Source organism: Zonotrichia leucophrys, chromosome 1 (genome assembly GCF_028769735.1).
Source record: "Zonotrichia leucophrys gambelii isolate GWCS_2022_RI chromosome 1, RI_Zleu_2.0, whole genome shotgun sequence".
Taxonomy (NCBI): domain Eukaryota; kingdom Metazoa; phylum Chordata; class Aves; order Passeriformes; family Passerellidae; genus Zonotrichia; species Zonotrichia leucophrys.
The window spans coordinates 111,937,995-111,962,952 of NC_088169.1; the positions used below are offsets into that span (position 1 = coordinate 111,937,995).

Sequence of the window (24,958 nt, forward strand, 5' to 3'; positions counted from 1 at the left end):
CCAGGACACCACCAGGAGAAGGGAGCAGGAACAGCAAAGCAAAACCACCACCCATGCAAAGCCACAGAACATCAGTGGTGGCCTCCTCACAGCTTCCATGTCCAGACATGCCTGCCCTACACACCACCTTCCTACCACCCTTTCACCAGGATCAGCAGGTGAAGCAGCTCTTGTGCCTCCTGCACTGCACTGCCACACAATAACCACTACAGAGGGGCAAAGAGGCCATTATTTATCCAGCCCAAGCCAGGAAAGCATAACCTGGCTGATGGGCACAGAGCGCACTGTCCCAGACAGACATAGATGAGAGGAGTGCAGGCAGCAGAATTATTGATAAGGAACTGAGGGATTATGCTTGGACCAGCATCACCACAGTTCTGGAGGGTGACTTGGGCCCACAAGAGTCTGGATGTGATCCTCAGCCAGCCAAACCTCTGGCCCCTCTTAAATTACTATGTAAGTCCCACTTAACCCCAATTAGCCAGGATTTATTCTCAAAGTTTCTCTACTCAGAAATACAATGATGCCTTACAGTCTACCCACTGCATTTGGGGTTCATTGGGGATTGGACTAAATCACCTCCAGGGGGTCCCTTTCAGCCTAAATTAAGCTTTGATCCTACAGCTCTCCAATTCTGAGGGAAGAGGTCTGAGCCAAAGCACCACTCACTGGTCTTTACCACATCATCACTTTTATCCTCAGTGCATCTTTGAGGGAATTGTTCTTGGTTTCAGCTTGTAAAAACAACATCCCTGTGGAGACACAGCTGCAGCTGTGTTAACATGGCTGGTCACCCAGAAACTTCTGAAGGGAAGCTGAACCATTTCAACTCACTTCACAAAGAGGATGCTGCCTCACCCTCTGCTTTGAGCCTCAGAGCCATGGCAGTGGTATGAGGGAGGGCTTTCAGTGTGTGAGGCAGATTACCCCCAAAACACACATGCAGAGCCTAACTGGATTTCCCAAGGAGGCTAAAAAGCTGTGGCCTCCCCTTTTCTCCCACAATGCTGGTCCAGAAGCAGAGGGAGGAGCTGCATACCAGACAGCAATTGCAACTGCCCAGGTATTGGGTTTGTACCCTTCCCCCTGAACATAAAACTGCAGGTGACAGGAAACCTGTGCAAAGACTCAGCTAATGGTTAAAACAGCAACATGCTGCCCCAAGAGCCTCCTGGGGCTGTGGGCTTTGCAGCATCCTTTTGCCAAGACCTGACATCTACAGCTCTTTCAGCTTGCTTTGAAGGTCACTCCATAAAACACAGCCCAGCACCACTGACCCCCATCCAGCCCAAGGCACTCATCTCCTCAGCCACAAGACAAATGAAGTGCTCCAACTCTGCCTTGCTTTCTGCTCAACATCATCTGGGCTAGCCTCTGGCCTTCCCACACAGAACAGCTGGCTCCATACAGGCTCTCGTGTCTCCCAAGGACCTTCTGGGGGCTGCACCAATTTTCCACTAACGCTGCTCTTTGTTTATGCCCAGGGGTCTCCAGGTCAGCAAGCTGCTGGGGGTGGGGAGCCAGAGCCATTGTTTTAGTGTACACAGGAAAGGAGAGGCAGAGCAAAGGCAGCTGAAGATTCTCCCCACCGTGGTAGCACCAGCTGCCATCGCCTGACTGAGCAGATGAGAGAGCTCACTAAAAAATAAAACAGCTTATGCAAAACCTGGCTCTGTTACACATAAATACAACTGTTGTGACTCACCATTAGGCTGGGACAAAGGCATGAAAACAGGGATATAACTGGAAGTAGCACTGGTGTCATTTCTCTGAGGAAGCTGTCCTGAGGAGACCATGAAGAATGCACAGTACATCTTGCTTCTTGCCTCATGTCTGTTCTGAACAGAAAAGAATAAATATTAAAAGGTGAAGAGCACATGACCAGTTTAGGACCCTAACCCCCAGTGAGACACCCACCTGAGACCAGAAGGGGAGGAAATTGAGTTGAGCACCAAGGGTGCTGCTGGCACAGCACTGCCGGGACAAGCCAGTACCTCTGAATGCATTTTACTCAAAGGCTTACCCCCAGTATCACTCTCATGGTGAAAATGTTGCTTAACACAAGATGCTACCACCCTTAGGGGCAGCACAGAGCCTGGCTGTGCCTTCCCCAGAGGAGTCAGAGACATCCTCAGACTCAGGACTCCCTCCCACACCACATTGCACCACATCCCTTTCAGGTGAGTTAATATCTGTTCATCTGCTTCAGTGGAGCCTCTCACAACACATGGATGCATTTGGGGTCAATGCAGACTGGAAAGAGTGATAGAGACACTTGGCACAGCTCTTTTTGCTTCATGTTGCCTTAGCACAGTTCAGCACTACTGTTCAGGTATGCACAAAGTCAAATCCCATAAAGCCAACACTTCTCAGTGTCCTCCACATACCTCCTCACAGGTCTGGTCTCTCAGTCAGAGGCAATTCACTCTGAGCAGCAGGAAGCTGTTATTTAAATGCAGAGCACAGCTGGGGGAGTAGCTGAGCTCAGGGTGGAGCTGATGCCCTTTGCCCAGGGCTCAGGCCCTGCCCCTCTGCAGAGACTGGCAGCTCTGGGCAGGGACACCATCACTTGCAAAAGCCTCAGAAATCTGGTCCTTGAGAGCCCTGGGCAAGCCAGGCAGCAGCGAGGTGCAAGGATGGGGACAATTCCTGCACACCAGGAATGGCTGGTGTGCAGTGCTGAGCGCTCAGCATGGGAGTGAGCAGATACCCCATGTTCCCTCTTCCCTGGTGCTGCAGCACAGCACAGCCTGGCTGCCTGCTCCCATTCAACCAACAGGGACCCCCTACCACAAGCTGTGCCCTCCTAAAAGCCACAAACCTTTGCTGATGCCAGCAAGCCACCCTGAAACCCCTCTTGCCCATGCATATCACTTGCCATCGTCGCTGCTGCTTGTTCCACCCCAGCTTTCTGGTTCTCCCTCAGCTCCTGCACATGAGCAACACCTCCCACCCATCCAGCACCTCACCCAGGGCACAGGTGTGCTTGGGCAGGCTGGGTACAGCCACCCAGTCCATCCTGGCAACAGCAGGGGGCTGCAAAAGCAAAAATTGCCAGGTTTTACCTCATAAAGGAAAGATAATACACCTCCCCAAGGGGAGCTCCCACCTGAGCACAGCACAGAGCAGCCCTCAAGAGGAAAGCATTTTTGTCAAAATGCTGCATTTGTACCCTTAAAACAGGGCAGGGGGTTCAGTGAGCGAGCACACAGGGAGCCCATTTTAACAAGCCACACGTCGCCCCAGGAAAACGCCTTGGACAAACATGATTTCCAGTGGCACATCTGCAGCACCTTGCAGCTTTAGCTGACAGCCTGAACAAGCAGGAGAGACAGGCATTAGAGAAAACAGAGTCAGAAACAAGGGGGGAAAGAAAGACCAGAGGAGCAAAGACAGCCTAACAACAAAGGCTTGTCTTTTCCAGAGAGAGGAAAGTACGTGTGTGCCTGTGCAAAGAAAACCTATTTTTTTTTAACTTGAAGTTGTATGGAATAGGTGCCTGTATACACACAATCTGTAGTATAAATTTTTACAGAGCAAGCAGAGCCTTTGTGCTTAATAAGTGAAGATGTACACATAATATGAGTTCTGTGAGCACTATCTGGGCACATGGAATGTTTGTTGTGTCATGCATTGACTGAGAGGGGGGGTGCTCACCTGAGGAAGGGAGCTGCAGGGAAGTGACACAATTAGGGAGTAATGTGCACAGCAAAGCCACAGCAGAGCCTGTGGAAAGCATTTGTTGGTAGAGATTTCATGCTTCAATCTGCAAGCACCCATGAGAAGAGAGGAGGAAACAGCTCACATTTGGGGGCTGGGGATGAGAAGAGTTCCTCTCTGCATGTGTGAGAGAGGGAAAGACCATGGGATGCTCACTGTCCCAAAAGGGAAGCAAGGTGGGGATGCTGCATGTGTCAAAATTCACTCCAAACAAATGGCCAGGAGCTTTATAATCTGGCTGAAATTGGTGTTGCTCCCAGCCACCCCACAGTGCAGCAGGGCTCTGAACATTTCTCCAGCCTGACACCTTTGATTTGAAGTCCGACGGCTCAGTGTTTTCAGCCTTCAGAAAACCTGGATTTTCAGGGAGCAACGTTCAACCACTATGAATACAAAGAATAAGAGTCACAGAATCTAGGTTGGAAAAGACCTCTGAGATCATCGAATCCAACCATTAGCTCAGCACTGCCAAACCCACCACTAAACCAGCTCCCTAAGCTCCACATTTAAGGTCTTTTAAATGCCTCCAGGGATGATGATTCAACCCCTTCCCCAGGCAGCCTGTTCCAAAGAGTTTTCCAAAAGCCAGGGTGTAGTTGCAGCTCAAAAAGGCATCCAAGCCCGGCACTGCTTCCAGCCTGATGTTCTTGCTTAGTGAGGTGGGGCATTTTTCTGATTCCTCAAAACACTACCAGGGTTTGAACGCAGATGCTCTCTTACTGAGGTCCGCACGTTTTGGGGGAGAGCTTTTTGGGAGGGGAGAAAGGATCAAGATTTAGCCCCTGAATTGCTGCGTGGTGACAATACACTTCATGTTCCTCTATATTTTACGTGGGGGAGAGCATGAGTGTGTGCATGGAGCTGGGGAGAGAATTTGGGGCAGGAGGAGAGAGAGGGGATGCAGGCAGGGGAGGCACAGCCGGCTGCTCCCCGCACACCGAGCGGAGCTTTGTGCTCCTCTTTGATGGCACAGAGCTGCGAGCTCCCAGGAAGATGAAAACGGCTCACAGGGTTTGTGCAAAAAAAAGGTGGGGCGAGGGGGAGGCGAAAATAAAATGAAAGGGGAAAGGGAAGAGCCCAGCAGCAGAGCCATGCACGGAACAGTTGTTTCCAGGTGCCCTCTCCTGGCCTTGCGGGGCTTTCTCCTCGGGGCTCCTCGCCCTCTACAACTGCCTGAAAGAGCCACCTCGAGTGGTGCCAGCCGAGGTTTAGATTGGATATTATGAACAGTTTCTTCACGGTGGTCAGGCACTGGAACAGGCTGCCCAGAGATGTGGTGGAGTCACCGTCCCCGGAGGTATTGTAAAGATGTGTAGGTGTGGCACTTAGGGACATTATTTAGCGGCTGCTTTGGCAGTGCTGGCTTAATGGTTGGACTCAATGGCCTTAGAGGTCTTTCCCAAAATAAATGATTCTATCATTCCAAAGATTTGTGGCTCTTTTTTTTTTTTTTTTTTTGGTGTGTCTTTTACATGACCTCCACACCACCCCCGTGCATGGAAACAGAATCCCATCAAGACCTTCCTCTACTCACCATCATCTTGCACCACTGAGTTTCTGCAGCCTCCACAGCTGACACCATGAGCTGAAATAATTAACCAGGGAGTGATTTAAGCAGCATTACGAAGTGATAAAGAAATAAAGTTAGGAACCATTCAGAAAATAAACTCTGTATTTACACAGACATAACCTGCAGACTAATGTGCTTCCCAAAAAAGGAGGGTAAGAAGGAAGGGTAGAAAGAATAGCATGTGGGTTGTTCTACAGGTCTATTTAAAATCAAGTTAAGAAATCCCTGCATCTCTAAAAAAACACCAAAAACATGACAGTGCTGCTCATTTGGGGAGAGTGCTTTCACTTCCTTGCTGCCCCTTGCTCAGCTGTAGTCCCCGTTCCAGTTCCTCCACCAGAATTAGCAGTGTCAGATGTTCCACGATTCCTTCTGCTTTGTGAGGAACAAGGAGACACATTAAAGGCCAGGAAAGACCTAAAATGAGCTGCATGGCCCTAATTCCACCTCTGCCCTTCCATTGCCACTCAGCCTTGAAGACATCCCAAACACTGAGTCTCTGACATTGGTTTTTGTCTTCCGGAAAACAAGTTTTCTCAATGCACCCTCTGGGAAATTTTGAGGCAGCAGACAGGAGGTTTGCCATGTGCTGTGGAAGTGGTTAGGACATGTCTGAGCATCTGCCAGAGGAACCAAAACCTGAAACTGATTGTAGTGAAGATCACAAGCAGAAAATAGTGATTTGTGTCTCAAATACAAATAACAGGAGTCAGGGGCTTAAGAGAAGTCTCTAGTCTTGATCACTTGTATTTCTTTGGGTGCAAAATGAGATCTAAATTAGGTGGGGAGTTAACCATTATTGTTTGTGAATCTCTTCTCTTCTACAGGCACAAAATGCACTCTACTTAGGGTAAGTATGTGAGGGCCATCAGAGTTCAAGAGTTTGGATGAGCTCCCTTTAATCCTGGCCTGTGATAAACAAGCCTGACATAAACTGTGTGTGAAGCCTGTAACAACAACAGCTTTCACACTGCCTAGTTTAAGAAAAAGCTTTATGGCCACAAAATACAGGCCTGATAGGATGTGAATTAATGCAAGGGAGGAGTAGAAGACATGGGAGGAAAGGCACAGAGCTGTGCTCATGTGGTCCCACTAGATGACAGCACCAACGTGTTCTTGTGCACCCCACGCTCACACCAGCTGGATAGTTCTGTGCTGTACACTGCCCTCCCTGCCTAGAGGTGAGCACCACAAGTGCTGCATCCCTGAACTCTTGTCTATGTTGTATGGCCAGCCCACAAATTCCATTTCTCCTCCAGTGAGTCCAAGCAGTTCCCTGAGCAGACCCTGGTCCAGCTGCCCCTTGAGCATGAGCCCAGCCTTGTGTCCCCCCTCCAGCCATGCTGCTTACCAACAAAGAAAGAGACTTTAGCCCAGAACCCACAGCTCTGGGTGTTAGAAGGGAATAGCATGAAATTCCCAATCTTTGTGTGCACAGTTTTCCCCAGGGAATGTCTTCAGTGAAGCTTTTGAGGTAAGGCATCCATCCTGGCCCACCCTAGGCTGTCCCTGAGCAAAAGACTGACCCAAAAGTGGCAGCAGGTAGGTGTTCAGCCTGCCAAAGCTGCCAAGAGACCCATGGCAGAGATCCACGGCCCAGGCTCCTGGCTGGCTGCCACCACACCATCTGCAGACAAGGTTCTGCTTTCAAGGCAGGACTGTCCCATGACACCACTGCTCGCTGTTCAGGCAGCCACGTGGCACTGGGAGCTGGGAGAGGGAGCACAGCAGCCAGGTCCCACGTGGGACATGGGTTAAGCCTCACCTGTCCCACAGAGAAGGATCATCTGCACCATTTCTTCCATCCCAGCTTCCTGCAGCAGCTTTCTCCCAAAAGGATGTGGCATCTTCCTTTCACACCTTGGAGAAGCAGAGCTTTTGCTTCCCTTCTGGTCAATCTAGGCCTATAAACCTTTCTTCTGTACTATTTCTCATGAGGCCTACAGAAGCACATGTCCCTCAAAACTCCAGGGGAGGGAGAGGACCAGCAGTTCCTGCTGCTTTACATATGTGTGTACATGTGTTGAGTCAGTTGAGGCAGCTGCTCCAGTGCCTGCCACTCATGGTGCACTTTTTCATCTCCAGATAAGACATCACTCCTGTGCTTGCCTAAGGTGCTCTGCCACAGATGCTCTTCCCTAGCACAGATGCTTTGAGACAAAGCAGATTCACAGCTGATTCTTCTGTGGTTGCTATCTTGAAATGCCTCTCCTCACGTTATTGACGTTGCCTCTAACCCTGGCACCTGTGGCTCTTCAGAGCTGCAGTTTGGAGATTTTCCAGTTTAAGGGAAATCCAGTTTTCCTGATGGGATGTTCCCAACATAAACAGGGAGGCCTACTGCAGGTAACATTTCATATTCAGAGATATACATGTCCAGCCTCTTTTCCCTAGAACACAGCCCAGCCAAACTGTACCTGTGCCAAGGAAGAAGGGTGATAAGGACAAGAATGAACCTGATAACTGAGTGTAGTTTGGCAGCAACAGTCAGGGACATATTTGCTGTTTTCTGCAGCATCAGACAAGGCAGCCCACCTGTGACCTGAATTTCTAGGCAAGACAAGATGTCTGAAAGAAACAGGATAGGGACACTCTTTATTTTCACTCCTTTTTCCTTATTAAACACACCCTCCTTTGGAAAACTTTGGATTCTGATCAACTCCTTCAACACTTGGTATTTAATTTCCACTACAGGGCCTAAAGGCTCCTACAAGTCACTTGCTGTGCAGACAAGTTTCCTTCTTGACAGTGCTTTTTAAAAATCTCCATGTTGCTTTGTTCCTCTTTTGCAGTGGATAGCTTTAGGCTAAGCTTGTCTTCTTGGTAATTTATAAATGGCTAAAAGAAAAATAGAGTCTGTAGGAACTGTAAGGTCAGCAGAAGAGCATTGGAGGTTTTCCTGGTTGAATTTTGGGTTTGAAATACCAGAACTTCCTACCAGCAGCAGGAGCCACATCCTCATTTTGCCATGTACAGTGGCCCTGGCTGCTGAAATCACTGAAGCCAGCTAGAATTGGTCACTACAGTGACCGGTGTGTCTGCACGACAAGGGCCTCGCTGTCCCCCTTGCTGTTAGTGCAGCCGGGTGCTGTGCAGCCATTCCCAGAGACACAGCTCCCTCAGAACAGCCATTCCCGGAGACACAGCTCCCTCAGGTGGTGCCTTTAACAGCTGTAAAACTTCCAGGAAAGCAGAGATGGAGGAAAAGAGCAACGCCAGCACAAACTGATAGCTTCCTTTCTCATACAACTGGAGAAATCCCATTTCCAGCAGGAATACAATTAGGAGCATCACAGCAGCATCCCTGCCCTTGCTCTCCCTGGTTTGCCATTGTGCCTATTGCTCAGGACAGGGCAAGTCACAAGGGACAGACAGGACACCCCAGTGACTGTGAGATGAGTCAGAAGTAAGAGCAGAGCCAAGGCAGAGCAGAGTAAGCCCCCAGCGCCCTGGCACAGAGCTCCTTTCTAGGAACTGCCCAGCAGGATCCTCCAGAACACCTGCCAACAAGCACAGGGGCTCAGGGGCACGCAGCCAAAGGAGGAAGGGACTGACACAGGCTTTGCAGGGAGCCCATCATGGAAGCACGTCATGTGCATGCACGTTTTATGAAAGAAAAGCTGGAGACCAGGGCACCCTTCCACAGGAACTTGTTGGCAAACAAGCATGCCTTAATTTCATTGCCATTATTCACAGGAAAACTCACTTTGGCTTTGACAGAGGAAGAGGGGCTTGCCTAATTCCGGTCCCGTACATTTCATCCTGGGGCTCTACCAGGGCCAGCTGTCCAAACGCCTCACTGCCTGTCCCCATGTCACTGCTGCTGAGGCAGGGAGTGGCAAGCAGGGAGATGCAGCCTGGGGATGCCTGCAGGCAGTGCTGTTTCAGAGCTCTTCCCCTCAGTGGACAGCAGTGCCGGCACCAAGAGCAACTCTCCTCGCACCCCTCTGCCCCCGCACTCTGCTCGCTCACCTGCCCCATGCCCCACACCAAAGGACTGGAAATTAAAGCTGGCATTTGTGATTTGTGTGGGAGGCCAGGCAGCAGCCAGAAACACTTGCCTGCTGTTTTTATGTAGGCAGAAAGAGTGTGTGGGAAACACAACCAATGAGCATCTCAGTTGTGGCGTTATCTCTTCCTGTTATCTCAAAACTGCGCTTCAGATGCACCCCAGGCAGAAACTGTCGAACAATAGTGCCCAAAGCAAAGGCAGGCGAGGCTCTGGCACCTCTCTGGGGACAATGCTGGTGACAGGCAGGTGGGCAGGATCAAACATTGCCCTAGCAGGGCCTCACAGCACCATGGGCTCCATGCCCAGGGTTCACCACAGGCCCAGTGAGACTCAGGAAAGGGAGCAGGCCAAGGCTGTGCACTATCCATGGCAGAAGGCAGCCAAGAGGTTCCTTCCAGAGCCAGGAATCGTTCCTGACAGCACTGGCAAAAGCAGCCAACAGCAAACAATCCAGAGAGGGGCTTCTCAGGGCAGGCATGATCACAAGGAACCATGTTCTGAAGCCATGAGGACACTTTGGAAGTCCCCTTTCCTCCCTTATGCCGACACGTGCATAGGTGGAGTCCTGAGGTGTCATTCAAAGAGGAAGAATAAACCATCCTGAGTGGGCATTTTGTAGGAAAGGAAAACTAGAATAGACATTAATGGTGGGAAGTGTCATCACAGGAGGTGAGAACAAGGCAGCTGGTCCTCAGATGAAAAAAAGGAGGGGAAAACAGGAGGCCCAGCAAGGCAGGCAGCTCATGCCTCTGCCCAAAGGGTAAATCACACTTCAGATGGGAGCTCTGCACAGAAAGAAAAGCCACACTCTGGGACTGAGAGTGTGACAAATTATGTGACTCAAATCCTGCTTCCTGATCATCCAACTCATCTTCTCAAGCAGCCATTTCTGAGCCTGCCCATCCTGTATGCCCCATGCGCAGAGCCTGGCTTATTCACTGGGCCAGCTCAGCTGATCCCTGCCCTGAACCCCAGCCTGGAGGCCCTGAGCAGTAGCTGACAGATGCTTCACTGATCACTGAGATAGCTCCTCACACGCCTGCCCTTTGCTGCTCACAGCTCCTTTTCACACCTTCCCAGCCCCACCAGAAGCTCCAGGGGAGCAGCAGCCATGTCATGCTTGGGCACCTCCTTCACATGTTCCCTGATTCCTTTGTTCACAAAGGAAGAGCAGTTCTGGTGAAGGGGCTGTAGCAGAGCTGAGGAGAATTTCAATCTGGGGCAAGCACCAGGGTCTGGCACCTCTCTGAAAAGGTAAAGAATGAAATTGCACCTCTGAGGGAGGGAAAGGCTCCCATGATTCAGCTGATCCAAGGCTCAAGGCAGGCAGGCTGGAAGGATGAGAAAAGGTCCTGTGGTATAAATTCCCTTCTGCAGGGAGGGAAGGAGCACTTTGGTGGGGGAGAGAGTGAGAAGGTTGGGCTTGACATTCCTCTTGTGAGCTGAGGCTGGCAGAAGAACCAGGAGGCCAGTTCATTGGCTCAGGGCTTCTCACTGTGCTCTCCTTCAATTAACCCTTATCTTTCTTCCCACAGCATGAGATAGGATTGCCCAGCAGTGATATTTCACAACCTTGATAGCTACTACAAACTGATCTTATCCAAAGTCCTGAGGCCAGACCTCTTACATTATCAGCTGCAGCACCTGAATATCTGTATCAGAATAAGGACAAAATCAGTGTCTTTTCCCCATGGCATCATTTTGGCAAGCATCTCAAGAAAGGCTTGTATCAACTATGGTTTCCTACTTGACTTTTTACCTAGAGCTTTAGTTTAGAAATTAAATTATCTAGCTGTGTCCCACACTGCCTGTGCCAGAAGCCTCTGGCCGGGCCAACAGAGGTACAAGCAGGTTCTGGCTACTTTACTGGGTAGGCCAAGTTTGGGCAGCAAGTGCTGCTGTTTCCACATGGGTTAATGCTGGGATAGAAGATTTGTATCTTCTACAGAAACAACCATTGCTCTTTTGGGTGCCTGCTCACTCTGCCCATGTGGTAAGTGCTACAGACCCACAGCACAACCACAGACCTGCTTTGATCACAGGGCTGAGCCTCCCTCCATCCCATTCCTTCAGCTCTGGCTCTTCAGCACACCACCAACAAAACTGATCCCTGCTAACACCCACGCACAGAAACTGCAGCTCTCAAACAGGGGGACGAGGCAGCAGACAGAAAAGGACAAGACCAGCATTGATCATCTCATCCCCCTGAAGAAGAGTAGGAAAAAACACTTCACCTCATGATTCAGTGGTAGATGCATCTACAAAAGAAGAACCAAGAAAGGTTACAGCAAGAACCACCAGAGCCAAGCACGTCCTGTTATGTCTTAGGTCCCAATGTCTCATTTTCCAGAGCTGAAACATCCACTACAGCATAAAAACCTGAGATTTGAATGCCCCACAATATGAATTCAGAAAAATGAAAATCTGCTGGGTGCTTATTTGATAAGTCAGCATTTTTTCTGAATGTGTCATGGAGCATTGACAGTCACCATTGCTTTTCCGATGTCTCACGTTTGTTCCTGATGTGCTGCACTAGACAATACGTGTACAACGAGACATCACAAAAACAATGGTGACCATCAAAAGAAAAGGAGCAAATAAAAAATAAGTTTTGCCCTGGTGAGCTTTCCATTGCACAGGCATGCTCTGTGCTAGTAGTATTTTCTTGCCTGCCAAGGACTGTGTTTTGGGTAAATCAAGCCAATTGGGATAAATCTTCTTTCTCAGGCCCTAGTAACCCTCCCTCTCTCTCAGAAAGGAGCCCCACACCTGTAACCACAGAGCAGCACCAGCAAAGCTCTCACAGGACAGGCAGAGCAGCTGTGTTCACCCACACCAGCCTGAGCCCTCCTGGCACCCCAGCACCTCCCAGGGATGGTGTGACACCTCCTGCACCCTGCCTCTGTGGCTCAGGGACCAAAATGGGGTTTTTTTGCCTCCTTTGTATCAAAGTGAGATACTGAAGTACCAGCACAGCTGTGAACTAAGATCCTCTGCACCCAGTCTTCTCTTTATTTGTTCAGTTCAGGGATATAACATATGGTATGTTACAAAATAAACCATGAAACACTTACCAAATGCAATTTGAAATAGCAAAAGCCCAAGAATCAGCTGCAGAAAGCTAAGGCAAGAGAGCAAGTGGCACTCCCAGGGCTATTCCTGCTGTCAGAGTTCAATTGAAGTGACTGAGCTCTGGAGGAGGCAGAAGATTCCTTTTCCTGACAAGCTGCCTCCTTGCCCTTACCCCAGAAGATAAAAATAGTCATATTTCTCAGGAGAAACAAGCATGGCTGTTTTATCTGCCCTGGCACATGTGGTATGGGCCCGCCTGGAAGAGGCACTGGATGTTCTTCTGCCTGGCACATCAGCTAGCTGGCTGGTTGTCTTGTGTTCTGTGGCTCTTGTAACTCTCTTCTCTTTCACTTGCCTTGCTTTTTACCCTAAATTGGTCAGTGTACCCATGCAGACACTGCTCTAAAACAGCCCTGTGCTCTCAGCTCCTCAGCTGTCCTGAGAGGCAGCTATGGACACCTCCACATGGAAGGTAATGCAGGTGCACTTTTTGTAGTCCAGCTCCTCCCTTGGGAATGCAGATCTCTCAGCAGCTCTCCATCATCCCCTGGTTATACCTGAGGTGTTGCCAGCAAAATCAAGAAACACAGTCCCTGGCATGTGAATCCCTGACAATTCAGACAGTGCCATCAGCAATCCTACTGGTGGGCAGTTTATAATGTTCTGTTTTATGAACCAAAGGAGACCAGACCTCTTCTAGGCAAAACAAAAATTGTCTGGATAGCCCCACAGACTTATTATGAGAATACAAGTTTGTTTTATTTGCCTAAAAGTCAAAGAAAACTGAGTTGAAACTGTCCCTGAAGAGGCTGTGTAGCACGTTCTCCTGGCCCTTGTCAGAACACAAAGGCTTCACAGAATGTTGTCTCATCCACCCTTTGAAACCCCGGTGCTGGAGAACCTCTCCCAGAAATCTCTCTCAGTGTTTCATTAAAAAGAAAAATAAAATACTGACCTAACTCTCCCTTGCTGCAATTCAAGCCTACAGTTTCTTTGCTAAACACAGTGGAGAAAGGGAGAAAAGGAAAAAGTTCTTCCTTTCCCATTTGTGTTTTTCCGACAGAGGTCCTTCAAGGTCCTTTCAATATTTTCTTCTCTGCATTGTACGACACAAATCCTTTCAACTGCAGACAAATATTTAATTATATACAACTCATTTTTGGTCCAGGAGTCCATGTATTTGATGCTGAAGCCAGAGAGCTGTCCTAATGTGTAGCAGGAGATGGAACCCTGTGAGATCCATAGGTCTGTTTTGTCCAAGTAGAGCTTCAGCTTCTTCTTGGTGAATATCATCCAAGAAAACAAGAAGGTGCAGTAAAAGCAAGTGAACCACAGAAAGACACAGGTTTCAGTGCTCCATAGCTGTATCCTAACATGATGAAAAAATGGCCACAGGCATGAATGCCCATCACCTTGACTCTCTGCAAGGAAAGCTGCCTTTTCGCAGCTGAGTGTTACACAGGGCTGAGCAGGAGGGGCTCATGGCTGTCACAAACTTTCTTTTCCCAGAGAGTGGTGGAGCAGAGAGACCAACATCCCTCCTGCCAGAAATGTGGCCTTTTCTGGGATTCAGGCTGTCCCCAGCAGGCTACAACAGGGTCCAGATAGCTCTGACCTGTTCAGCACAGCTGTCCAAGCAGTTCTTAGCTGCAGGCAACCTTAGCAATGAGCTGATGATCAGCTCATTGTCATATCAGCTCTTATCTTACGAGGTGCCTAGGCAGGCAGATGCAGGGAAAGAGAGGAGAAATCTGGAAATCTGTGTGGGGTTCCACAGCGATGTCTTTCTTAATTCATCTGCGAAGGTTCCCAGTGACAGAAGGTTCATCTGTGAAGTTTCCCAGGTTCTCTTCTGCCCAAGCTGGGCAAAAGCAGCTCTTTATGTAGGGTTCAGGGGTTTTGGAAATTGTCCAGTAGCAAGGGTTAAAGGAAAGTGACCTGTAGTCTTACAGAGAGAATAAGCAGGGGTCTGAAGGCAGCAGAGAGGGGCTTCCAGTCCAGTCACCATGAGTTGGCATTTCCCATCTTAGGCTGCTGAACACCAGGGAAGTCTTGCAGGCTCTGGGCCTGCTACACGGCAGGCTGTGTGCTCAGGGCCTGTGTCTGGGGGGGTTGGGGGTCCGTGGCTGGGTGCGGGGCCGTGGCTGGGGCCGGGGCTGCTGCGGCTCCTGGGGCTGCGGGGGCAGTGGCCGCTGCTGCACTCGCTGCTGCCTCGGCGTGGGCTTGGACGGAGCCTGGGGCAGCTCCCGCATCGTCCCCCTGTCATGGTCCACCACGGGCAGGGTCTGCATCGCTCGCTCCTCCCCTGCAACAACACCAGGACCCCACAGTCACACGTCCGCCAAAGAAGTCCAAAAAACACAGAAATAGCCCAAATGTTGGGTTTTAAGCCGCCACTCTTAGACGTTCCTGCTGTGCCAGTGTGTCACCGTGACAGTTTATGAAAAATCCCTTCTCCGGGAATTCTACTCCTGGGAAGCTGTGAAGCTTCAGCTTCTCCCTGTCTTGCTGCTTTGGAATGTGATTTGGAGAGTTGTTTACCCAGGCTCTGAATTGTTTTTAATTAATGACCAATCACAGCCGGCTGTGTTGGACTCTGAGTCTGTCATGGGTTTTTATTATCATTCTTGTCTAGCCTCCTGATGTATCTTTTCTCTTTTTATTTATATATTATTTTTCTATATTTTTATATATTATTCATATATTATTTCTATTTTTATATTTTAAAAGATAAATAATTATAAATATAATTATATATAAATAAAATTTATAAAAATATAAAAATATCAATAATTATAAATATAAATTATATATAAATAAAATATTGTTTTTATTTATATATCCTTTTTAGTATAGTTTTAGTATATAATTTTCATATATCATATAATTTCATATCATATATAATTTCATACAATTTTCATATCATATAATATAGCTTTCATATCATTTTCATATAATAGAATAGAATTGTCATGTAATTTCATATAATTTTCATATCATTTTAATATCATATCATATAACATCATAAAATAATAAATCAGCCTTCTAAGAACTTGCAGTCAGCTTCTCATCTCTCACCTTGTCCTGCGGACCCACCCAGCACCACAACACCAGTGAGCAGCAAAAATCACCTCTGCCTGCATCTCCCAGGCCTACATGGAAGCTTTTGGCTGCCTGGCAGAGATCAAGGTATCTGGAGCATTTGGGAAGGCTCTGCCCTGTCTGTTGGGGGAATCAGCTTTATCAGAGAGACATCAATGGACACCCCCAGCCTGAGCTGCTCTGTCCCCTTTTGGAGGCTACCGAGGGGAAAGTGAGATCTAACCCCAGGAAAAAACATCAAAGCACCCTGCCCTGCCTTTGTCTGTGCTGGGATTTCCAGACTCCTGGCAGCCAGAGATCCCTTCTGCCAGCATTAATTTTCACACACAAAGAGGTAAATTCATACAGGCTGACTTCTGATCACTGACTCATCATTTCTGAAATATCACTCAACTTAGGGATTGAGGGATTTACCTCTTGAGACACTGAGCTGGCCCTAAACTCACAGCAAACTGTTTCAGAGAGGCTAATCACCATAAAATAATCACTAAAATATTAGTATTCATTTTCTCAGGCTCATTTTCTCAATTCCTGCTGAATCCAGGCCCAAGAGCTGGGGACGTGCTGTCACTGCACAGCTGAGGCAGTGATCTGTACCACTCAAAAGAGAACAGCCACAATGTAAAATTGTACTCAGGTGGCTTTCTCAAAGCACATGTCAGAAAGTGAGACTGGCAATGCCCCTGATCTACACAGATTCACCATGTGCTAAAACCAGGTTATTGCTTATGTCAGGGCAGAGAAAATGCTCCTGACCACAGGGTTGCTGTCAGTGGGAAGCTCTGATATTTTAGGTGGCTGGATAGCAAAACAAAGCCTCTTAAACACTTACCATAAATTTCATTCCTTTTCGTTTTCCTCCTTCTGATACAATAAATAATGCAAATCACAAAGATGACAAAGAAGACTGCACCTCCTGCTATGCTCAAGATGAGATAAAAGTCCATCTTGCCTAGTTAAGGGAATGGAAGAGGATGTTAGATGGAAAGAAATCACTTGCACAACATTTACTCAGAATTCTGCATTTTCTTCCATTGACTGTAAAGGCAGACCAGCAGACATCCCACCCTTTGCCTTTTACCTGCTGACAGCAGAAAGTTGCTGTTCCTCATTGTTGAGAATTTTGATTGCTCCCTGATGGGTTCAAGTTCTGCAGAAAAGTGAAACCAGAGCATTCATGTGTGCCAGCTCACTGTATTTAAATTGTCACTTGTTTTAGCAGCCAATGTTACACCAAGGTCTATTTGGCTTTTTCTGTGCCTATTTCTCCCAGAGGAGTGCAAGAGGAGCCTGGACAGATTCACATACAATTACACTTCTATGAAAAGCTGGCTGAGCTTAAGCCCACCTGAAATGTTGCCTCTAAAGATCAAAATTCAAGGTGATTGGCCTCAAATGCAGGACCAAGTGCTCACAGAGGGCAGCAGGGTTAGAAGGAGGTTTGGCTCCAAGATGAGGGATTTTTAATCTACTGTGGAGCTGGCAGAGTCCTGCCACTACATAGAAAATTTGAAAGGTATTTAGTTTGGGTAGGAAGAGTAGTGTTCCACGTTCTTAGGGGGTTTTTGGTGTCTGAGAAATGCTGTATTTTTACCTTAAAGATCATTGGTATTTCTCTGTTAATGATGTGAGAAAAAAAAAAAACAAACAACAAACTCTCTGACCCAATTCACCCTGTGATGAAAGAGCATTTCTCAAGGGTGAGAAAAAGTGAAATCAAAATTGTCTAGACAATGGCCAGTGTCTGACTATAGGCAGACCTGTCCTTGCCTGGCTTGTGTCCTGGCATGGGCAGCTTTGGCCAGGATTTCCTCATCCAGACAAGGTGTTTGGGATAGTTTGCCTTGACTTAAACAGATCTAATCCAGCAGCACACTTTCATACCTGGCTCCAAAGTCCATGCCACATCCTGCTTGCCCCTTCCCAATGCTAACATTAATCATCAATGGGACTGTGCAGTCCATCAGGTCAGGCAGTAGCAAAAAAATGCATTGCTTGGCTATTTTTGAAATCAGGATTATTCAGGAGGGAACAGCTGCACAGGAGAGCAGTGCTCATCCTGTCCCTCAGCTCTTGGCCCATGATTCACAATCAGCAGACCTGGGATCACTTCAGTAAAGCCTTTAAGCCTCAGGACTTGCTCCCTCCTTTCTCACACCATGGGCTGTTCTTCAGACTTGGACTTTCCCTAAATTCACTGTGGCAGAAATGGGTAAAAATTGGAAATACTGAGCCAGATCTTGTGAGCACCCTCTACTCTCCACCAGCTCCAGGAAGAATCTAGAGTAAGAGAATGCTTCCAGCAGAGCACTCGTGGTTGGGTGGGATGAATCCAAGCCTGGCAAATTGAAGGACTTTTCCCCAGCACTGCACTGGAATTCTGAACTTTGAACACCACACCCAGAGTCACACCAGTGTGATCTGTCCTTTGTTTGTGCCTTAACTTGCAGAATTTTTACGTGGGAGGATGACAACTGTGATGACTTCTTTTGCCTACTGAATCATTTCCAGCATGACTCTTCCCATTTAAAATGCAATCCTTTCAGTCCTTTTGCTGCGTCTGTGGTTAGCTGAATAGGAAAACCTTGGTACATTTGAACCATGCTTATCTGACCCGTGTAACCCCAAAGAAAAACCCTCCAGAACTTCCCTCCTGATTTCTAGGCCAAGATGAGGAGTGTGAGCAGCTCATTTTTCCCCTTGTGAGAGAACTCATCCAGCCCATGGGTAGCAGGCAACCACCACATTGATAGACATGATTGTGGAGAGGAGAAAAACACAATGGATCTCCCCACAGGAGAAGGGGAGGAGCAAAACCTCTCTCACACCTCACTGCCCTCAGCAGTGGTCCACCCTAGCACATTCTGACAGAAGAGATTTCTTACCTGAGCAGTTAATTGCTTTTTCAGCCATTTTTTCACTGACTTTGTTCTTAACAACGCATCGGAACCTCCCAGAATTCCACCCGCGCCATTCCAGCACTGTTGCGTTCTTTTGGATATTTTTGCCATTGGGTTGGGTCAGTTCTATTAAAAATACTTCATCCTTGGCCTTCCCTTTTGCTTCACACTTGATAGACACACTTTTATTCCTGCATTCAGCCATGAGGATTGGCTGAGGGACAGGTTCTGAAAGAGAAGGGAAGGGACAAGCATGTCTGAGAGTGTTTCTCCTCCTGAAAGCCTCTGCTTTAAGCAGAACAGAGAATAACCCCCAAATCAGCAGCTAATGAGATCACAGAAGAATGAAGAGCAAATTAGACCTCAACTGCAGAGGTAACAAGGCAACAATAAAGAAAATGCAGAGCAGTAGCATACACAGTTGGCTCAGTAAAGCAGAGCTGGACACCAGGCAGGTGAGGGGAGGAAGCTGAATCTCCTTGAGGTGGGTGGAAGGGACTGAGAACCACAGCGCCTCCACCTCTGGACCCTATGTTTTGGTGCAAGGGAAGTTGATCCTGTTCAGCCTGTGCCCATCAGAGAGTTTTTTCTCTAAAGCAGGAAAAATTATGAAAAGCTCCTCATGATGCTCTGTGTGCTACCAACAGCACTCAGCAGGCACGACAGCACAGTGTGGAAGGCCATCAAGCCAGAATGGAGAGCACAAAACAGAAAGTTCAGCTCTCAATGAGGTCATGACAGGAAAACAAAAAATATTTCTGTCTTTTCTTATGCCCTGCAAACATCTTGCTCCCTTTTGGTTCCAGTTTCTCTGTCAATGAAAGAGATGTAAAGGCCTGCAGGGTTTTCATCAAGTAAGGGCAACTGGCAAGGACAGCAAATAAAAAATAATTATTTCTATCTTTAAGACCAGATTAAAAAAATGCCAGTGCCACCTGTCGTTACAGGCTGAGTAAATTATGGAGATCATAAATTCTAAAGAAAATAAGGACTGCTCATAGCACATGCAGTCAAGGCTCACACCACAACATCCACAGCCACCCTTTCCTGGGTAAGCCCACTCCTCCTCTGGCAGCCTGGAACCTATTACTCAGGGAAACATCCCGGTGGGAAACATTAGAGTCCAGGTGCTAGAGCTGGGTGAGGATGTCATTGGGACAATTTTAAAATTTTTTTTAACAACTGTTTGTCCAGCCTGGCTGACAAATTATTCCAGGACCCAAGAGTTACTACAGGACTTCCAAAACCATGTGTCAGAGGTAATGCAACAGCAGAGGAAATGATGCAGCACACAGCTGGGCTGGAGCATTAACCTTGGCCTGAAATGGGGACACCCCAATGACAGCAGTGGCCCTGATGACTTCCTGACTCCGTTTACAGTAATAGCTCTCAAAGCAGCGACACACCCTCACTGCTCTGCTCAGCAGCCCCTTAGACACAAAGGGGCCTCCCACTGCACAGAAACCCTGCTAAAACCATTCCAGCTGTCATTGCTGCCTCAAAAAGGCATCATTTCTGTAATCCCAGCTGGTGCCACAAACTCAAGATGTTGGCAAAGCTGTGCATGATGACTGAAGAAGGACAGAGCAAAGCTATCCCCTTATTGGGGAAAAAAAGCCATGCTGTCCTACAGCTGAGAGGTCTGGAGAGGACACAGCAGCTTTTAAGGAGCAGAATAGCCATCCCCATCATCCCTTCTCGCCCCAAAACCTTTGGGCTGCTACTGCTCTGATCTCTGAGGACAAGATACAGCGCAGGAATGGAGGCTGCCCTCATGCTTTGAACCCAAGCAGCTGAAAGCCCCAGGTGTGTGCTTAACTGTGCTTTAAAGAGCACAGCTTTTCTATTTGTTGTGTTGTGCTGTGCAAGGATAGGGTGCAGGAGTCCTCTTCCACTGCAAGTTCAGCTCCTGTTGTGGTTTATCTCAGGGGAGGTGACTGCTGGCTGTTTTGTATGTTACAGCAAAAATGGAGTGGGATTCCGTTGCCTGAATTAAGGCATTTAGTGCCATCAGGACTCCTGAGCTCTCCTCAAGGGGCTGGCAACACCAGAACAAAAGTCATAACTCAGTACCCATAAAATAGCACCAGAAGTACCCAAAACCCACAGCACATCAGCCACAGCTGTACCCTACATGGGATTCTGTGGTCCTGGCAGAGGTTTCTGGAAGCAGGATGCTGCTGGCAGCCCAGGCCCCTCTCAGGTCCCACCCCAGCTCAGGGTCCCAGCACTGTTTGTGGTGCTGCAGTAGGGCTGAGCACCCTCACCCTGCTCTCAGTGTGAACCTGCTCACAGCTGCTTCCTTGGGCACAGCTAGGAACCTGCAGGCTGACAAACGGGAGCCAGGAAAAAGCCAGGGGTTCGAGGCCATCAACCAGAGCCAGAGAAGGGAGGAGAGAGGCAGGCTGCTGTCAGTGGCAGGAAGAAAAAGTTACAGCCCTACAGAAGTCCTCCCACTCCAAATCAGCAAGGAGGGCACCGAGTAGGAAAGGCTGTGGGACAGAGCAGAGAGTACCAAATCTTGTTTAGCTGTCCTGAGCACCACATGGGAAAGGCAAAAACTCACCCTGAACTAATAACATTATACTTTCTTCTGCCTTCAGCTGTCCATTCTTCTGATAAACCTGCACCGTGTAGTTCCCACTGTCCTCCTTCTCCAGGCGCTGGATTTCCAGGGTCCCGTTGCGGAGTATGGCACACCTGCACTGCTCCTTGTTCACAAAGTGCTTGGCTTTGTTTTCTCTGATCTGAACCAGCCTTTGTGTCCCTTTCCTCCATGTGGCCTCATAGATGCTCCCAGGAGCAGCAATGCTGAGAAGAGCTGTCTCATTCACTGCCTTGTAAACCCAGCTGGTGCTGGAGCCTGTGGAGGGAAACACAGCCAGCCCCTCAGTTGTCTCCAGCGGCCACAGCAGTCACCCAAAAGTTGTCACTTGCTATGCCACCCCCTTCCTGAACTGCCTAAGCCTCTCTGTTTTACTGATGCTATCTTCTTCCCCTGCTCCAAAGTATTTCTTGATGGTTCATTAGATAAATTCCAGCATCCAATTTAATTCTGAGAGGCAAGAAAGCAAAGAGCCCAGCTTTCAAAGGCTGAATTTATATCCTGGCTGACTTACTTGGAATGACTCTGGATGCCAAAATTCGTGCCCTCCCATTCAGTTTAACATGAACTTAGCCCTTCCTTCAAAGAAGGTCACTTCTGTGTTTTGCACATGGCATGGGCTGGTACCCAGAACTGCAAACAGCAAAAATAGTCACATCTCTGGACAGCAGAATCATTTCAGCAACCCCAGTGATAGCAATGATGATAATAATAGCAGCCCACGTCAATCTGTGGTGAGTGTAAGGCACTGAGCTGGAGGCACACCCACAGCAGTGCCTCCCCTCTCCCACCCCAGTTACTCTGCCCCCCTGGAATGCACCCACTTGATTTTTCCCTGATGGGGAAAGTAAGGCAGGAATAAACAGCTACCAGCATCGTGTGAACTGAGGGACTGCAGGAGTCATTACAAGAATATTTTGGGGGTTTTTTTGGCAATAGCTTTTCTCTTCTTTTGATTCCAGGTCCCTTCTCCAGAACAGTGAAGAGCAGGAGATTCCCAAAGGTGGTGTCAGGACTGGGAAGCACCTGAGCATGGGGCTGCCAAAGGGGATGTTCACTAAACATCCACCACGTGTGCAGCAGCGGGGAGGATGCACTCCTGGAGCAGTGCCTGGGTGCTCTGCCCGCTCCCCTCCAGCCACCAGCTCTGCAGGGCCCATTTCTGGTGAGCCAGCACTTGGGAAACTTTCCTTGGAGGTCATTTCAAGTGAGGAACTGTCCCCAGCCTCGTGGCAGGTGGACAAACCTGCAGGAGGAGGGCGAAATCCGCGTGCAAGTGTCAGGTGGGATAAGCTCACTGGCACAAGCTCAGAGCCACAGCTTATTTAGTTTGTCAGATTCTTGTGTTCATTCCTCCTCAATTTACAGGGTGAAGCCAATCAGCAGGAGGAGATTTCCCTTCCCATCACCGCAGAGAGCTGATTCTGCCCTAATTTTATGTGTTTTAAGTATTTTTTTCCCCACAGAGAGAAAAACCTGTGTTTATGCATATTTTTATTACAGTCCTTCACTCCTTGTATCTAGGATAATGATAAATGGCACCATGGAGGGGAAACTGAAACCCAGTGGCTATTTCATTAAACTAACAATATTAGAGATAATCAGAGAACTAAAATCGCATGCCTCTGCAACAAGAACATTAATGCTGCAGTGCTTCTGGCAATTCACCACCTCCAAAGAGAGCTTGTTTTTCCAGCATTGCCTTTCTTGCAAGGTATTTGACATATCTAATGAAATGTCCTGAAATAAAGCTATCAACTAAACAGCCTTGGAAGCAGCTACGCCCCACACAGATGACACTACACATTATACCCCAATATTTGATTTCTGATACTTGTTTCTGCTCAGTCATGAACAAGTAATAGGATTTCTTTGCATAACAGACACCACTTACATTTTCTCTCTGAAAGCAAAGGAAAAAAGTAATCTGAGTTTCCAAGGATAATTCAATGGCATCTCTGTGGACCAGAGACATTTCTAAATATCAATCTAGTCTCCATTGTCTTTCTAGTGGAAAGCTGAGTATCCCACATGATATTAAAAATCTGTTTAACTAATGAAACAGCACTTCTGATAAAAATGCCCACTAAAATGTGCTCCAAAGGGCAGAAATGTTTTAACTGAGAGGCTACAGCTCACTCAGTCACAAGAAAGAGTTAAAAGAAAAAAGCTCCCATAGTAATTTTAGAGAAGGAAGGAAGTCTCTGAAACTATTTTCTATTCAAGGGAATAATCCTTATTTCTGCTGGGGAAGATGTTTTATAGATTGTGTACATAAAAAGAAGAAATCCTTATTTATCTATTAATTTTGTTCTGAAGGAAAAGCAAAGCATTAAACCGCCATACATACAAACTTAGTGGAATGAAACAGAGGGAGAAAAAAATTATGCAGGCTTGTATTGTCTCCATCTCTTAAAACCTTCTCTAATCTATGAGTTAACACCTTAATTAAGTTTTTAGATTAATATTTTAAAAAATAATGAGAACAATAATATGCAAAATATAAAATATATATGCAGTTGCTTGCTGTTTTCACATCTTAAACTTCAGCTCCACTGAAGACACTGAAATCTATCACTCTGTTAATATTTATGGAAGAATATAAATTGCACTTTCAAAAGATTTGCACATCTTTGATAAGAAAAGGAAATTACATGCGATAATGCACAGTGAACTGGATCTCTAATGTAGTACAAGCTGCCTTGAGGGCAGAATGCAAACTGTATGCTGACATTTCTCATTACACATGTGTCAAATTAAGGCTCATTAACTTAAAACCAAAACTCTTTACAGCTTATTATTATAACTGGAATAGGAAACTCAGGTCCTGCCCTCCCCCTGGCTGAAAATTAAATCAAATAACAATAGCAATAACCCAGATGTCTTCACTCATTGGAAAAGTGGAACAAGTTCCTTATCAGTAGCAGCCCACCAACTCGTAAATGCTTTAAAATGCAATTTTAACATCAGCCCAAAAGAGCAAAAAGCTGTAAGAAAAACTCACATTTTACACTGGGAAATAAAAGCAGCAAGCACTTGACTAGGAAAATCCTCCTAAAGTTCATTTTCAGGGTCAAAAACCATCCAGTGTTGCCTTGTCCGGTGATAGCTCCTGGCAGGTGAAAGGGTTTTCTGCTGTGAGCAGGCAGTGATGGGACATGTCGGTGCAGCCTCTGTGCCCTCCTCCTCTCCTCCAGCACTTCTCATTTCTAGCAGGGGCGGAAATCAGCCTCAACAGGGTGCTTTGTCTGCATGGAGGCAACGTGGAGACAACAAAGAAAATGGGCACTAAAATACAGGAATGCCCTGGAGGTTTGTCCACCCAGCTGGAGGGCCAGGTGGGGCCCTCGTCTTCCTCAATGCTCACCTGAGGAGCTCAGCTCCAGCATCCATGTGAAAAACGCCAATCACTTGGGGCTTTTTAAAAATTTTAAAAATTTAATAATAAAATGGTTACAAAAATAGCAATATTGTTAGAGTAATAATAATTTGGGCTATTTGGAGTAGGACAGTATGAGACAACAGAACCAAAGAGTTACGGACATCCAGGTACCTTTTTCTGGGCTTTTCACAATCCACATGCCATCATCCTAATGGGAGGGATGCAGTTTTTGGGTGGGGGAGTGAGGGGAACTGTAACTCTCCCCCACAGCCTCAGCAGCAGCAAGGGGAGAAGAAGCCCAGGAGCCCCAGTGAGGTGCAGGTGGCTGCTGGACAAGGAGACTTCCCTTGGAAAGCAGCAGGATCAGCTTGGCATCAACATCTGGGGTATGTATGGGCATGGAAGGGGGTGAGAACCCTGCCTTGATCCAGCCCTGGAGCTGGCTGCTGTGGGAGAGAGGAAAGAAGCTGTGAGGAGCTAGGTCCAAAAAACATGAGAGAAGCTAATCAGGTCCTTATTCCTGATTCCAGTATGAAACAGATGGAGGGGTGAGGATTTTGAGTCTTATCCTCACCACCATAATTCCTCTGCTGCA

The 24,958-nt window shown here is 47.6% G+C and overlaps 1 protein-coding gene across 2 annotated transcripts; it reads right to left on the minus strand.

The window, feature by feature from the left end:
• Positions 1 to 1,767: 1,767 nt before the first annotated feature.
• On the minus strand, positions 1,768 to 24,153 carry CD2 (CD2 molecule). 2 transcript variants are annotated; one of them, XR_010442220.1, is made up of 7 exons: positions 23,986 to 24,153; positions 20,943 to 21,239; positions 18,362 to 18,604; positions 16,309 to 16,428; positions 12,377 to 14,679; positions 5,255 to 5,305; positions 1,768 to 1,838 (listed from the first exon to the last, which is right to left on the minus strand). XR_010442220.1 is itself a non-coding variant. In XM_064727528.1 (5 exons), exons 1-5 carry the CDS (start codon positions 24,044 to 24,046, stop codon positions 14,465 to 14,467), a joined length of 936 nt encoding a protein of 311 aa, XP_064583598.1. In that variant the 5' UTR covers positions 24,047 to 24,153; the 3' UTR covers positions 12,177 to 14,464. The 2 variants fall into 2 exon arrangements, 1 of the variants encoding a protein (XP_064583598.1); XM_064727528.1 differs by lacking the exons at positions 1,768 to 1,838; positions 5,255 to 5,305 and having other exon boundaries at positions 12,177 to 14,679.
• Between the last annotated feature and the right edge of the window lie 805 nt (positions 24,154 to 24,958).

Bases quoted from the DNA above. Each gene is read 5' to 3' on its own strand.
- CD2 (XM_064727528.1), bottom strand. From the start codon at position 24,046: ATGAACTTTAGGAGGATTTTCCTAGTCAAGTGCTTGCTGCTTTTATTT. The intron at 16,429-18,361 runs GTAAGAAATCTC...TCCCTTAACTAG, and splicing joins AAAAGCAATTAACTGCTCAG to GCAAGATGGACTTTTATCTC. The intron at 14,680-16,308 runs GTAAGTGTTTAA...GTGTTGTTGCAG, and splicing joins GAAAAGGAATGAAATTTATG to GGGAGGAGCGAGCGATGCAG.